General features: G+C 57.8%; 2 protein-coding genes across 7 annotated transcripts; one reads left to right on the top strand and one right to left on the bottom strand.

The window, feature by feature from the left end:
* Positions 1–853: 853 nt before the first annotated feature.
* Positions 854–4,792, bottom strand: DPP7 (dipeptidyl peptidase 7). The gene is made up of 13 exons (XM_027556932.1): positions 4,679–4,792; positions 4,172–4,285; positions 3,953–4,092; positions 3,698–3,861; positions 3,336–3,471; positions 3,178–3,259; positions 2,777–2,943; positions 2,555–2,615; positions 2,030–2,148; positions 1,779–1,935; positions 1,578–1,642; positions 1,293–1,363; positions 854–1,196 (listed from the first exon to the last, which is right to left on the bottom strand). The coding sequence occupies exons 1-13, from the start codon at positions 4,758–4,760 to the stop codon at positions 1,088–1,090; spliced, it is 1,467 nt and encodes a 488-aa protein (XP_027412733.1). The 5' UTR covers positions 4,761–4,792; the 3' UTR covers positions 854–1,087.
* On the top strand, positions 4,740–8,279 carry LOC113901897. 6 transcript variants are annotated; one of them, XM_027556934.1, is made up of 3 exons: positions 4,740–5,038; positions 6,355–6,460; positions 7,998–8,178. In XM_027556934.1, the coding sequence occupies exons 1-3, from the start codon at positions 4,749–4,751 to the stop codon at positions 8,082–8,084; spliced, it is 483 nt and encodes a 160-aa protein (XP_027412735.1). In that variant the 5' UTR covers positions 4,740–4,748; the 3' UTR covers positions 8,085–8,178. The 6 variants fall into 6 exon arrangements, 3 of the variants coding, with proteins under 3 accessions (XP_027412735.1, XP_027412736.1, XP_027412734.1); XM_027556935.1 differs by lacking the exon at positions 7,998–8,178 and adding an exon at positions 6,607–7,844; XM_027556933.1 differs by lacking the exon at positions 7,998–8,178 and adding an exon at positions 7,244–7,844.
* The last annotated feature ends 4,369 nt before the right edge of the window (positions 8,280–12,648 follow it).

Consider the following 12,648-nt stretch of genomic DNA (forward strand, 5'->3'; position numbering starts at 1 on the left):
GGCCACTTAATGTGAAGAGCTGACTCATTTGAAAAGACCCTGATGCTAGGAAAGATTGAAGGTGGAAGAAGGGGACGACAGAGAATGAGATGGTTGGATGGCATCACCGACTCAATGGACATGAGTTTGAATAAACTCCGGGAGTTGGCGATGGACAGGGAGGCCTGGTGTGCTGCAGTCCATGAGGTTGCAAAGGGACAAGAGCGAGTGAAGTGAAGTGACCACGGTGTGGCTTTCCAGCAAGAAGCCAGATCCACGGGCTGGGCCCAGTCCCAGGCCAGCACCCTCATGGGCCGGGCTGACCCTTTCCCCGGCTGTGTGAGGAGACACGTTGCTATTGCTGGCAGACTCTGCAGGGGCCTCCCCACCGCCCTGGCTCAGCCGCAGGTGGCACTTGGTCCTGACGGCCCTCCTGTGTCCATCCTGTGAGGCTGCCATCCCCCTCTTGCCCACGGGCCCAGCGGGGCTTCTACCCACATGTGAGCAGGGCCTGCCTCTTGGGGCTGCCTGTGTGCAGAAACCAGCCGGAGGGTCCACAGTGTGCCCCACCACCACCCTGCAGCCCAGGAGCCGCTTCAGCAATGGTTTGTCCGGACTCTGGACCACAGGCTTCGTCCTTGATGTTCCGCAGCCCGGCAGGGCACAGTCGGCCCAGTGAAGCAGATTGCCCCCCACCCTGGGCCAGCCTGGCCCCAAGCAGGTGGACTTGGGGGCCGCAGGGGCCATTGCAGTAGCTGGGGATGGAGAGCACGGCTGAGAAGGGTGGAGGGTCACTGGGGCAGCCGTTGGTTGTGGAATCTCGGGTTTTCCTGCCGTGGTAAAGGCCCACGTGCCCTACGCAGGACAGCACGCGGAGCTGAGGACTCTGCTTTATTCAACAGCCACGTTGACGAGGTGGTGTGAGCATGCCACAGTGTCCAGGGCCTCCGACGGGACGGATACGACTGGACATGCCCGACAGGCCAGCAGTGTTTGTCCAGTGCCTCCTTGGGCAAGGCCCTGCCCACCCTGGCACGGCTCCAGCTGCAGGAGCTGGGGCCTGGTGCCTGCCCCAGCCGGTCGTCTCTGGCCCTGCGGCGGGCAGCCTTCAGCCCTGGAGCCCCGTGGACCTCGCTGCCTCCACCCACTTGCCAATGAGGGCAGCCTCCAGCCTGCGGGCCTCCACCACGGATGCGGGGTCGTCTGGGTGGGAGCCTCTGGGGGCGGGCAGAGAGGCGCTCAGCTGGCCGGCCTTGAGCCCTGCCACCCTCGCCCGCCCCGACCAGGCACCACGCCCTCCCCAGGCGGCGCACCTGAGGTCCAGGTGGTGCGCCCCCCCGTGGATGGCGATGGCGAGCACGGATGCGCTCAGGTTGCTCTGGATCTGTCGTGGGAGGAGCCTGTGTCAGGGGCGAGTGCTCACCACCTGCTCGTCCCAGCAGGTAGGATGCAGCCCCCGCAGGGGCTTGAGAGTAGCCTCATTAGAAAGGAAAGATGACTGTGAACGAGCAGATGCCAGGCCACGGGAAGGAGACCGGGAGCCAACGGAGGGGGCGGAGGCAGCGGTGCCCGCGGGCCCAGGCTCCCGTGAGACTCACCCCGCCCCGTGCCCAGGGGTCCAGGTCTCCGTTGGAGAAGATGATGTTGCTGGCAGCTGTGAGGTCTGAAACAGATGGAGGGAGCGTGGTGGGACTGGGGGCCCCCTCACCCTGACCCAGGGGCTGGGTCCTGGAGCCTGGGAAGGAGCCTGCTCAGTGCGGTGGGAGGAACCGCGCCCCGACCCCCGCCGTGGGCCTCACCGCCCCCCCCAAAGCTGGTCTGCAGCCAGTCCTGCCGTGGCCACACGCCCCACGTGTCCAGGCAGTACTGCTGGCGCTGGGCTTCAGTGAAGGGCAGCTCGGGGAAGAGGTCGGACACGTTGTTGCTGGAGAACGTCAGGCTGATCTCAGTGCAGGCCTGCGGGCCACCACACTGTGATCAGGCCAGCCCACGCAGCCCCGGGCCCCCAGCCCCCTGTACCCGGCCGCCCCGAGCCCCCAGGCCCCCATACCTGGTAGTCCCAGGCCTTGGCATCACTGCCCAAGCCGCAGCCCGTGGGGTCAGCACAGGCCTGATACTGCAGGTAGATGTCGTAGCAGGGCTCTATGCCCGAGGAGTTGTACACCAGCCCTGAGGGAGAGGGCTGCTGGGGCCAGGGGCCTGGACACCCACCCTGTCCACTTAGAGGGGTCCTGCAGGGGTCGGGGCTCTCAGGCCCAGTGGATCCAGCGAGGACCGGGTGTTGGTCCCAGGGGACGGGCTGTGCTGTCCGCTCCGTCCGGGTTGCTCAGGGTGGCGGGTCAGCCCAACTGACATGCCCCCTCCCAGCAGGGTGGGCTGGGACGGGGTGTGTTGCCCTTTGACTGGGGGCCTTCCAGAAGGCCCCGGAGCCATGCTCCGCAGGGGGTGGCCCACGGGGGTGGCCACTTCCTCCCAGGGGCTCCCCACCCCACACCGCCCTCCTGGGGCCTGGCTGCCGCCCACCAACTCGGGGCCCCCGCGCTCAGCACCGGTCCGGGCAGGGGGGCAGACGCACCGGCCAGTGCACGAAGCCCCGCGATCCTTGAGCTCTCGCTCAGCAGCCGGCTGCAGCCAACCTGGGGGAGCACGGAACACCTCAGCAGCCGCGCCGCCCCACCCCTCCCTGGTCCCAGGGCTGAGCGGGCACAAGGCCCCGGGGCAGGCCCGGGTGCCTTTGAGCACCCCAGGGTGGCTGGGCCCCTCCCCAGGTTCTGGGCGGCAGGGGCGGGTGACGTGCCTGGACGGGGTGGGCAGGAAGGTGGCCCACAAAGTCAGTGGCGTACGGGTAGTCCATCATGGCCAGCACGGTGAAGGCGTTCCGGGCGAAGCCGAAGAGCTGGGTGAGGTCCTTTGGTCCGGAGAGGGGCTGGCAGGTACCGAACTCCTGGCTGACGACGTGCGGGGCTGCGGGGGGGACGTGGGCCTGAGGGGGCTGCTGGGGGGGACACGGCCCTGTAGGGGCTGCAGGGGGGACGCGGGCCTGAGGGGGCTGAGGGGGCTGTGGGGGCTGACACAGGCCTGAGGGAGCTGCAGGGGGGCGGGGAGGCGCGGGCCTGAGGGGGCTGCGGTGGGGGCGGGGCGGCGCGGGCCCACGTGGGGAGGCGGGATGGTGTTGGTTGGAGGGGGCAGCCGCCTCACCTCCCTGCTGGAACAAGTCCCTGATCTGCCGGAACGCGTCCTGCACGGCCCGGGCACATTCAGGGCTCTGGCCTTGGAAGTCCTGCAGGGAGGAAGGCTGTGGCTGCACCCACCAGCGGGGCTGCCCAGGATAGAGAGGGGCTAGGGCCTCGGCTTACCGCAGAGACGTCCTGGAAGAACTGGTAGGGGTCGCCGAGGCCTGCCGCCGAGACCACAGGGGCGCTGGCCGCCAGGGCCCCCGCCACGAGATGTGGGTACTTGATCCTCAGGTAGGCGCTGAGCATCCCCCCGTAGCTGGTGTGGTTGCAGAGTTAGCCTGGGGCACCCCCAGCGCCCCGTCGCCTGCAAGGGAGACTCGGCAGCCTCTCAGCGTGCATGCTGTGTGGCCAACACCCACGTCCTCTGCCTTCCCAGGGCCTCCCGCCCTGTGCCCCCCAGGACCCGACATGTCCAAGACCCACAGAAGTTCTGGGCGGGGCCAAGTACACTTGCTGGGGAGAGAAAGGAGACGCTGACGCACCTGCCGCCAAAAGCGATGGCCGGGGCATCGGGGGCCTCGAGCTCCTGCCGGAGCGCCCGGAGCAGCCCTGCGAAGTCAGCCAGGGCCTGCTCCACCGTCAGCAGCTCCGTGTACCCACGCCACGTGGACCGCTCACCGAAAGGCAGCGACTTTCCGTAGTAACGCTGCAAGCAGGTGGGCGGCAGGGGTGGGGGGCGCTGACTCTGAGCCCCCAGAGTGACACCCCCACACCGCCCAGCCCCAGCCGGTACCCACATGCTCGGCAAAGACGACCAGGGCCCCCTGCTGCTCTGCCAGCTCCAGGATGAATCCTGAGTTGTTGGCGAAGGACCACACATCCCCCTCGTTGCCGGTGTAGAAGAATATGGGCCCCTCGCCCCTGTTCCAGAACTTCTCTGTCGGGTGGAGGCGAGTGAGGGGTGGGGGAGGGTGCCCCCCTCGCCAGCAGCGGGCGCTGTTCCCGGGGCGGCTCACCTGTCATCAGGAACCGCTGGAGAAAGGTCTTGTTCCCAAACCTCTCAAAGTTGAAATGGTCCAGAAGCTGCTCGAAGTAGGCCTCCTGAAACTCAGGGTCCTTGGGTCTGTGGGCTAGAGGGCACCACGCTCAGCGGGGTCGGGGGAGCCATCGGGGCCATGGGGGACAGGCTGGGGGGTGTCGATCGAGGTGGATGGGAGGGAGCCAGGCAGGGGGCATGGGGATTGGGGGCCCTGCAGGGGTCGAAGTGGGGGGTGGGAGGGAGCTGGGTGGGGGTGCAGGGATTAGGGCCTGGCAGGGGTTGTGGGGGGGGATGGGAGGGAGCCGGGTGTGGGGCACGGGGATTGGGGCCTGGCAAGGGTCGCGGGGGATGGGGGTTGGAGCCCAGGGCTGAGTGCAGGGGGCCTGGCGCGGGTTGAGGGGGGTGTGGGGGCGGGCCCTGCAAGGGTCGCGGGGGATGGGGAGTGGGGCCCAGGGCAGGGATGGGGGCCTTGGGCCACACTTACCCCTGGCCTCCAGGCCTCGTGGCTGCAGCCCCAGCAGCAGAACCAGGGCCCAGAGCAGGGTCGGCCAGGGATGGGGGCTCATGTTCACTTTGCCCGGCAGCTTCGGGTCAGGCGGTTGGGGTCACATGACCAGAGGAACCCCTCACGTGACGGCTGGGGCGGCGCTGTGAGCAGCACTTCCCTACCCACCCAGTGCCAGCTTCCCGGCCCTTCCGTCTGCGTCACCGTGGAGACGGTCACCGTGGGGGCACGGAAGTGGGCTGAGGGCTCGAGGGTCCGTGCTGGGGCGGGGGTGTGCCCGCCCAGCCTCCCATCCTCCATGGCCACCGCCGGCTTGGGCGCCATGCCACGCGCGTGTGGGTAGGAGGTGACCTCCCCGTCGCCCGGCTGCTGCCCAGCCACCGCCCGACCCCCTCCTGGCCCTGCCGTCTCCTGAGTGAGGCTGGGGAAGGCCTGCCCTTGAGGGGGAGGAAGGGAGAATTAGGAAGATAGAGCTCGGCGGGAGGACAGCTCTTGAGCCCTGGGGCAAGGGGTGGGGTCAGCAGCCCTAGAAAGGAGCCCAGCGCCTGAGAAACCTCGAGGGCCGCGCCGCCCACACAGGAGCTGGGGCCGCTCTTTCGGACGCCGAGCTGGGATCCAGGACCCTCTCTCGCCCCCTCAGGCCAGCCCCTCTCTGGTGCCCTGGTACCCAGAGGACAGAAGGGCCCCCACTGCCCTGGTGCCAGTCCAGGGCCTGGAGGGGCCAGCCAGGCCGAGCGGGTGGCCTGCTCAGTCTCAGGCCAGGCTGTGCTGACTGCAGTCCTGCTGGGGATGTGGCCCGTGAGCCGGGCCCAGAGCGGGTTGAGGGGGGTTGCCCCGCACGGCGGCAGAGGGGAGGGGGCTGCCTGAACCCACTCCCAGGACGGTCCCGGCCTGCGGTCTCTGCCCAGGCCTCTGCCCAGGCCTCCCCTGTTGGGTGATGGGCCGCGGAAAGCAGAGGGCCTTGGGCTGGGCAGGGAGGGAGCCGCGTGCCCCGCCCCCTCACAGCCCCAGGCCCCATGCTGTGGCTCTCAGTGTGGTGACAATGACTGCCCACCATGTGACACCGCCCTGTGGGTGTGGCCTCCCTGAGGTCACCCAGGGCCACAGCACAATCACCCCCAGTCCCTTCCCCGCAGCCCCATCCCTACACACCCTTGGCTCCCTCGTGCCCCCGTGCCCCCACCCCCTGTCCCCATGCCCCTGTGCTCCCGTCCCTGCGTGCCCACGCCCCTGTGCTCCTACCCCCCTGTCCCCATGCCCCTGTGCTCCTACCCCTGCGTGCCCACGCCCCTGTGTTCCCGTCCCTGCGTCCCCATGCCCCTGTGCTCCTACCCCTGTGTGCCCACGCCCCTGTGTTCCCGTCCCTGTGTGCCCACGCCCCTGTGCCCCAGCCCCTGCGTGCCCCTGCCCCTGTGTCCCCGTCCCTGCTTCCCCGTGTCCCCATCCTCCTGTCTCTGTGTGCCAAAGTGGCCCTGTTCCCGTGTCCCCTTGGGCCTGTTCCTGTGCTCCCGGCCCTGCATCTAGGGGCGCCTGTCCTGTGTTGAGAGGCCCGCCTCTTCAAGGAGGAGTCCCTTCCCATGGACGGCAGCCTCTCCTCTTGTCAAATAAGAGGCCGGACCCCAACCCACCGCAGGCCCACTGCATTCCCCCTGCAGACGCTCCAGGCGGCTCCTCCACGCCTGGGTAGCAGCAGGAAGTCCCAGAGAGAAGCATCTGATTCCTCTGAGACTCCGGCCACGACTTGTGGCCCTGAGCACACAGGTACGTCTGGGGGACCAGATCCCTTTCCCCAGCTGCCCGGGGCCACTGACTCTGGGGACAAAGCTGGGACCTGATTCCCCCTCCACAGCCTCTGGATCTTGGAGCCAGGCCCAGCCCCTTAGCAGAGCCTACCCTGCCCCTTTCAGACCTAAGAGCCGCCAGGACCCAGAGGCGGGCACTTGGGATGCACAGAGAGTCCCAAAGTGTAGGCCCCAGGGCTCTCAGCTCTGACCCACTCAGCACCTGCAGTTAAGGCCACGTTCATCTGTGTGAAATTATACGCTTTCAACCACATTTAAATATCAGCTGTAAGTTCATCCATACTGTTGTGCAACTACCATCATTCTCTCTCAAACTTTCATCTTCCCAAACGGAAACTCCTCACTCTCCTCCTCCAGGCTGCTGATGGTTCAGTCATCAGTCATGTCTGACTCTGAGACCCCGTGGACAGCAGCCCGCCAGGCTCCTCTGTCCATGGGAGTCTCCAGGCAAGAACACTGGAGTGGGTTGCCATTCTCATCTCCAGGCGATCTTTGTGACCCAGGGGTCGGATCCGTGTCTCCTGCACCGCAGGTGGATTCTTTACCGCTGAGCCACCAGGGAAGCCCTCCCCAATCCTGGGATGACCTCTGTTGTCCTGTCTCTATGAGTCTGCTTATTCTAGAGACCTCATATAAGTAGAATCATACACAACTTATCTTTGTGTCTGGTTTCACTGAGCACCAAGTCTTTAGCGCTCACGCATGGTGTAGCCTGTGTCAGGATTTCCTTCCTTTTTTCCAGGTAAATATGAGTCATATTCCATTCATGGACAGACCCCACTGTGAAACCCACTCACCCAGCAGCGGACACCAGATTGTCTCCACCTCTTGCTTATGTTTAAAACGCTGCTGTGAATTCGGGTGCTCGATGATCTCAAGACCTTGCTTCCGTCTGGGGGCGGGCACACCTGCAAGTGGGCTTGCAGGGCCGCATGGTAGCTCTGTGTTTCAGTTCTGAGGACGCTCCACTCTGTTTTCCATGGCATTTGCATCGTTTACATTCCAACCAGCAGTGCACAAAAGTTTCAATTTCTCCACGTCCTCTCCAACACTTGTTTTGTTCGGAGGTAGCGTTGCCACAGTGGAGTGGCCTCTCACTGTGGTTTGATTGGCGTCTTCCCGACAGTGACGCTACCTTTTCGGGCACTTCGTGAGTGTGCTTAAGTCTTCCTTGGAGGAATGTCTTGAGGGGCGGGGGGACCGGGGACTCCCCAGGCAGGCCTCAGCGCTCTCAGCTGTGACCCAGGCGCCGCCCGCAGTCGTGTGGCGTGGATATGTGTGTACGTGTATTAGATTATACATATAATGTGCACGTTTAACATAAAAAGCGTTTCCACCGTTTATTCATTGTTGTGTTTTTTTGTTTAATTTGGTTTTTTTTTTTTTTTTTTTTTTTAGTTTTTTCGTTCGTTGAGGAGTTTCAAGAGTTTTTGTTCTTGCGTTTTAGAGGTTTTAGAAAGTATATCCTGGTTATTAAACCTTTATTGGATTTGTAGTTGGAGACTGTCTTCCCCCGTCCTGTGGGGCCTGCGCACTCGGGACAGTGTCCTCCCGTGCACAGAGATTATTCGAGATTATTCTGATGACGTCCGAGCAAACAGACGGGGGAAAATGGAAACAGTGACAGACTTTCTTTCTTGGACTCCAAAATCACTGCTATGACAAACCTAGAAGACGTATTAAAAAGCAGACACGTTACTTTGCCAACAAAGGTCTAATCAAAGCTGTGGTTTTTCCAGTGGTCATGTATGGGTGTGAGAGTTGGACCATAAAGAAGGCTGAGCCCCAAAGAATCGATGCTTTGGAACTGTGATGTTGGAGGAGACTTGAGAGTCCCTTGAACTGCAAGGAGAGGTCAGTCCTAAAGGAAATCAATCTTCAATATTCATTGGAAGGACTGATGCTAAAGCCGAAACACCAATACTTGGCCACCTGCTGCAAAGAGCCGACTCACTACAAAAGACCCTGATGCTGGGAAAGATTGAAGGCAGGAGGAGAAAGGGATGAAATAGGATGAGATGGTTGGATGGCATCACTGACTTAATGGACATGAGTTTGAGCAAGCTTCAGGAGACAGTGAAAGAAAGAGAGGGAAACTTGGTGTGCTGCACTCCACGGGGTTGCGAACAGTCGGACACAACTGAGCGACTGAACAACAACGACAAAAATCACCGCAGATGGTGACTGCAGCCATGAAATTAAAATATGCTTGCTCCTTGGAAGGAAAGCTATGACAAACTAGAGAGTGTATTAAAAAGCAGAGACATCACTTTGCCGACAAAGGTCTGTCTAATCAAAGCTATGGTTTTTCCAGTAGTCATGTATGGATGGGACAGTTGGAGCATAAAAAAGGCTGAGCGCCAAAGAATCAATGCGTTCAAACTGTGGTGCTGGAGAAGATTCTTGAAAGTCCCTTGGACAGCAAGGAGATATAACCAGTCAATCCTAAAGGAAAGCAACCCTGATTATTCATTGGAAGAACTGATGCTAAAGCTAAAGCTCCAGTACTTTGGCCACCTGATGCGAAGAGTTGACTCACTGGAAAAGACCCTGATGCTGGCAGAGATTGAAGGAGGAGGAGAAGGGGACAACAGAGGATGAGATGCTTGGACGGTATCATCAACTCAATGGACATGAGTTTAAGCAAACTCTAGGAGATAGGGTCGGACAGGGAAGCCTGGTTGCTTCATAGAGTCACAAAGATTGGACGTGACTTAGCGACTGAACACCAACATAGCTATGAGTTTATTTCTGATTCTCTCTTGTTCTCCATGCCCTAGGTGTCTGTCCTAGCCTTAGGAAAACAGCACACTGTTTTGAATGCTGTGCCTTTGTAGGTAGGGAGTCTTGAACTTGGGAAATGTATGTCTTTTTTCTTTTTCAAGATTATTTTGGCTATTCAGGGCCCCTTGCAACCCCATATTAATTTGAGGATTGACATTTCAACTTCTGCAAAAAAAAAAAAAAAGAAGAAGAAGAAGTTGGAATTTTGATAAGGATTGCATTGAACCTGCAGGTCACTTTGGGTAGTATTGACATCTTAAAACTAAGTCTTCCTGGGACTTCCTTGGTGGTGCAGAGGTTAGGACTCTCCACTTTCACTGCTGGGGCCACGTTTGATCCCTGGTCAGGGAGCTAAGATCCTGTCAGCTGAGTGGTGCAGCCAAAAAAAAAAAAGGCTTTCTACCCATGAATAAAGGGTATCTTTCCACCTATTTGGGTCTTAATATCCATCAGCAATGTTTTATAGTTTTCAGTGTACAGTTAAGTCACCCCCTTGGTTAAATTTATTTTTAGTCATTCTTTTAGATGCTATGTAAAGTGGAATTGCTTCTTTAATTTCCTTTTGAATTGTTCATTGCAGGTGCTTAGACACGTAGCTGACTTTTTGTCTGTTAATCTAATACCCTGCAACTTTGCTGAATTTATTACCTCTAGTAGCTTTCTTAGAGACTCTTGTGTATGGATCTCACAGATATTTTCTTTGGTTACCAGGGCGAGTACACTTAACATCCTAAGTTTATAGCAATGTACTTAAGTAGACGACAGCTTCACTCTGATCACATGCATACACTATGCTTCAAAACTCCATCCTTTCTGCACTATGTTGTCATTGCCAATTAATATTCACACACCTGTGCACAATACCATACATCTGTAATTGTTGTTCCTGCATTTGTCTTTCAAATCCTATACTAAACACAAAGTGGAGTCATAACCAAAAATATAATGCTGGGTTTTATGCTCGCCCATAGTTTTGCCTTTATCTGAGACCTTTATTTCTCCCTGTGGCTTGGAGGTACTATCTAATGTCCCTTCACTTAAATCTGAAGGGACACCGTGAGTATTTCTTGTAGGGCAGGTCTGGTGGCAACAAACTCCTTCAACTATTGTTGATCTGGGAATGCTTTTGTTGTTGAGTTGCTCAGTCACGTCTGACTCTGTGACCCATACGCTGAAGTACCCCTAACCCTGTTCCTCCTCATCTCCCAGAGCTTGCTCAAACCCATGCCCATTGAATCAGTGACGCCCTAAATTCTTCATTTTTGAAGGTCAGTTTTGCCGGATATGGGATTCTGGTTGATAACTGTATTCACCCGTCACTTGAGTCATGCCATGGCCTTCTGGTTTCTATGCTTTTCTGTTTTAAATTAATTGTTTTTGGGTCTGGCAGGTCTTAGTTGTGGTGTGCAGGTTTAATTGTGCACAGATCCCCTGCTGCTGCTGCTGCTAAGTCGCTCAGTCGTGTCCGACTCTGTGCGACCCCACAGACGGCAGCCCACCAGGCTCCCCCGTCCCTGGGATTCTCCAGGCAAGGACACTGGAGTGGGTTGCCATTTCCTTCTCCAGTGCATGAAAGTGAAAAGTGAAAGTGAAGTTGCTCAGTCGTGTCCGACTCTTCGCAGCCTCATGGACTGCAGCCTACCAGGCTCCTCCGTCCGTGGGATTTTCCAGGCAAGAGTACTGGAGTGGGGTGCCATTGCCTTCTCCACACAGATCCCCTACAGCTACAGAATCTCAGCTCCTGGACCAGGGAACAAACCCATGTCCCCTGCATTGGAAGTCAAATTCGTAACCACTGGGCCACCAGGGAAGTCCATCTCTATCATTTTCTGATGAAAAATTATCTGTTAATATGAAGATGGCTTTTATATAGCAGTCATTTCTCTTGTGCTATTTTCAAGATTCTGTCAACAATTTGATTATTAAAGTGTCTTGGAGTGAGTCTCTTTGACTTGATTCTTGGAAGTGACTGGACTTCTTGGATTTGTAGATTCATATCTTTCATCACATTTGCTAAGTTTTTAACTATTTTTTCAACTATTCGTTTTTCCCTGTTCTCTTTGCTTTGAAACTACCATAAGGCACATGTGGGACCCGCTAGGATGGGACTCCAGAGCTCTCTGGCCTCTGCTCCCTGGTCTTTGTTGTTTTCTCTGCTCTTAACACGAGTTCCTCTAGTCACACACCAAGTCCAACTCGTTCTTCCTCCTGCCGGCTTGAATCTGCTCTTGAACCCCCTAATGAGTCTTAGTTACTGTGCTTTTCAGTCTGAGACTTTGCTTTCTGCTCATAATTTTCCTTTATTCTCATTTTCCTTATCATTTTGGATTTCCTTTACTTCCATGCGCATGTTTTCCTTGAGCTCTTCTAGCATTTAAAAAAGGTTATTTTCTTTTTTGACTGCACTAGGTCCTTGTTGCTACGTGAAGGCTTTCTCTGGTTGCGGTGAGCAGGGGCTACTCTTCACTGCAGTTCACAGGCTTCTCGTTACGGTGGCTTCTTTTGTTGCAAAGCATTGGCTCTAGGGCACACGGGCTTTAGCAGTTGTGGCACGTGGGCTGAGCTGACCCTCAGAAGGTGGCATCTCCCCAGACCAGGGATCGAACTCGTGTCCCCTGCATTGGCACATGGACTCTTAACTACTGAACCCCCAGAGAAGGCCTCTTTTAGCATTTTTAAACAATTCTCTTAAAGTTGCTTTCTAATAATTCTGATGTCTGAAATTCTTCAGGGATGGTTTCTATCAACTAATTTTGTTGTTTTGGGTAGAGCACTTTCCTGCTTTTAAATTTCTCCTTGTGATTTTGCTGCTGCTGTCGTTGAAAGCTGGCTGTGATTGGTGTGTCTGTGTGGAGGAACAAGAGCTGGGAGTTGCCACCTCTGCCTTGTGGCTGCAACCTTCCCTTGTCTTAGGCTTTGCTGAACTTTTTGCTGACGTTTTTCATTATATCTAACAGGATTAGGATTTCTGAAGGGGGCAATATGACTTTCAGTGCACAGAACATAGAGTTGGGACCAAAAGCCTGGAGTGTCTCAATCTACCCCCAGCATTTCAGAGACCAGTTCATCCACATGGGAAACCTCACAGAGCATACGTGCTTCTATCCCAAATGAAGTCCATCTATTGGGCTGGGAGCCGGTGAACATGCACCCTAGCCTTGCCCAGCCCTGTAAAGGCGGGGGCGGATCCCTGAGTCCAATGTGTAAACACCACAGCCAGCCAGGAGCCCGAATCCCCATGAGGTCAGGACGCCCCGAGCCCCTGCGTCGGGCGTGTTCACAGGCTGTGACCCTGAGGCTGGGCTGTACTGGGCTGTGCCCAAGACCGTCTCTGATCACATCATGGGCTCTATGCCAAAGTGG

The sequence above is a fragment of the Bos indicus x Bos taurus genome, chromosome 11, assembly GCF_003369695.1.
Source record: "Bos indicus x Bos taurus breed Angus x Brahman F1 hybrid chromosome 11, Bos_hybrid_MaternalHap_v2.0, whole genome shotgun sequence".
In the NCBI taxonomy this organism is placed as follows: Eukaryota; Metazoa; Chordata; class Mammalia; order Artiodactyla; family Bovidae; genus Bos; species Bos indicus x Bos taurus.

What these genes read in the sequence shown, in the direction of transcription:
- DPP7 (XM_027556932.1), bottom strand. Translation starts at nt 4,760, where the DNA reads ATGAGCCCCCATCCCTGGCCGACCCTGCTCTGGGCCCTGGTTCTGCTG. An exon ending in ACGAGGCCTGGAGGCCAGGG is followed by an intron (nt 4,286 to 4,678) that starts GTAAGTGTGGCC and finishes GGTGCCCTCTAG; the next exon opens with CCCACAGACCCAAGGACCCT. An exon ending in GGACTTGTTCCAGCAGGGAG is followed by an intron (nt 2,944 to 3,177) that starts GTGAGGCGGCTG and finishes TCCCCCCCGCAG; the next exon opens with CCCCGCACGTCGTCAGCCAG.
- LOC113901897 (XM_027556933.1), top strand. Translation starts at nt 4,749, where the DNA reads ATGGGGGCTCATGTTCACTTTGCCCGGCAGCTTCGGGTCAGGCGGTTG. An exon ending in GCCATGCCACGCGCGTGTGG is followed by an intron (nt 5,039 to 6,354) that starts GTAGGAGGTGAC and finishes TTCCCCCTGCAG; the next exon opens with ACGCTCCAGGCGGCTCCTCC. An exon ending in TTGTGGCCCTGAGCACACAG is followed by an intron (nt 6,461 to 7,243) that starts GTACGTCTGGGG and finishes CCTTTTTTCCAG; the next exon opens with GTAAATATGAGTCATATTCC.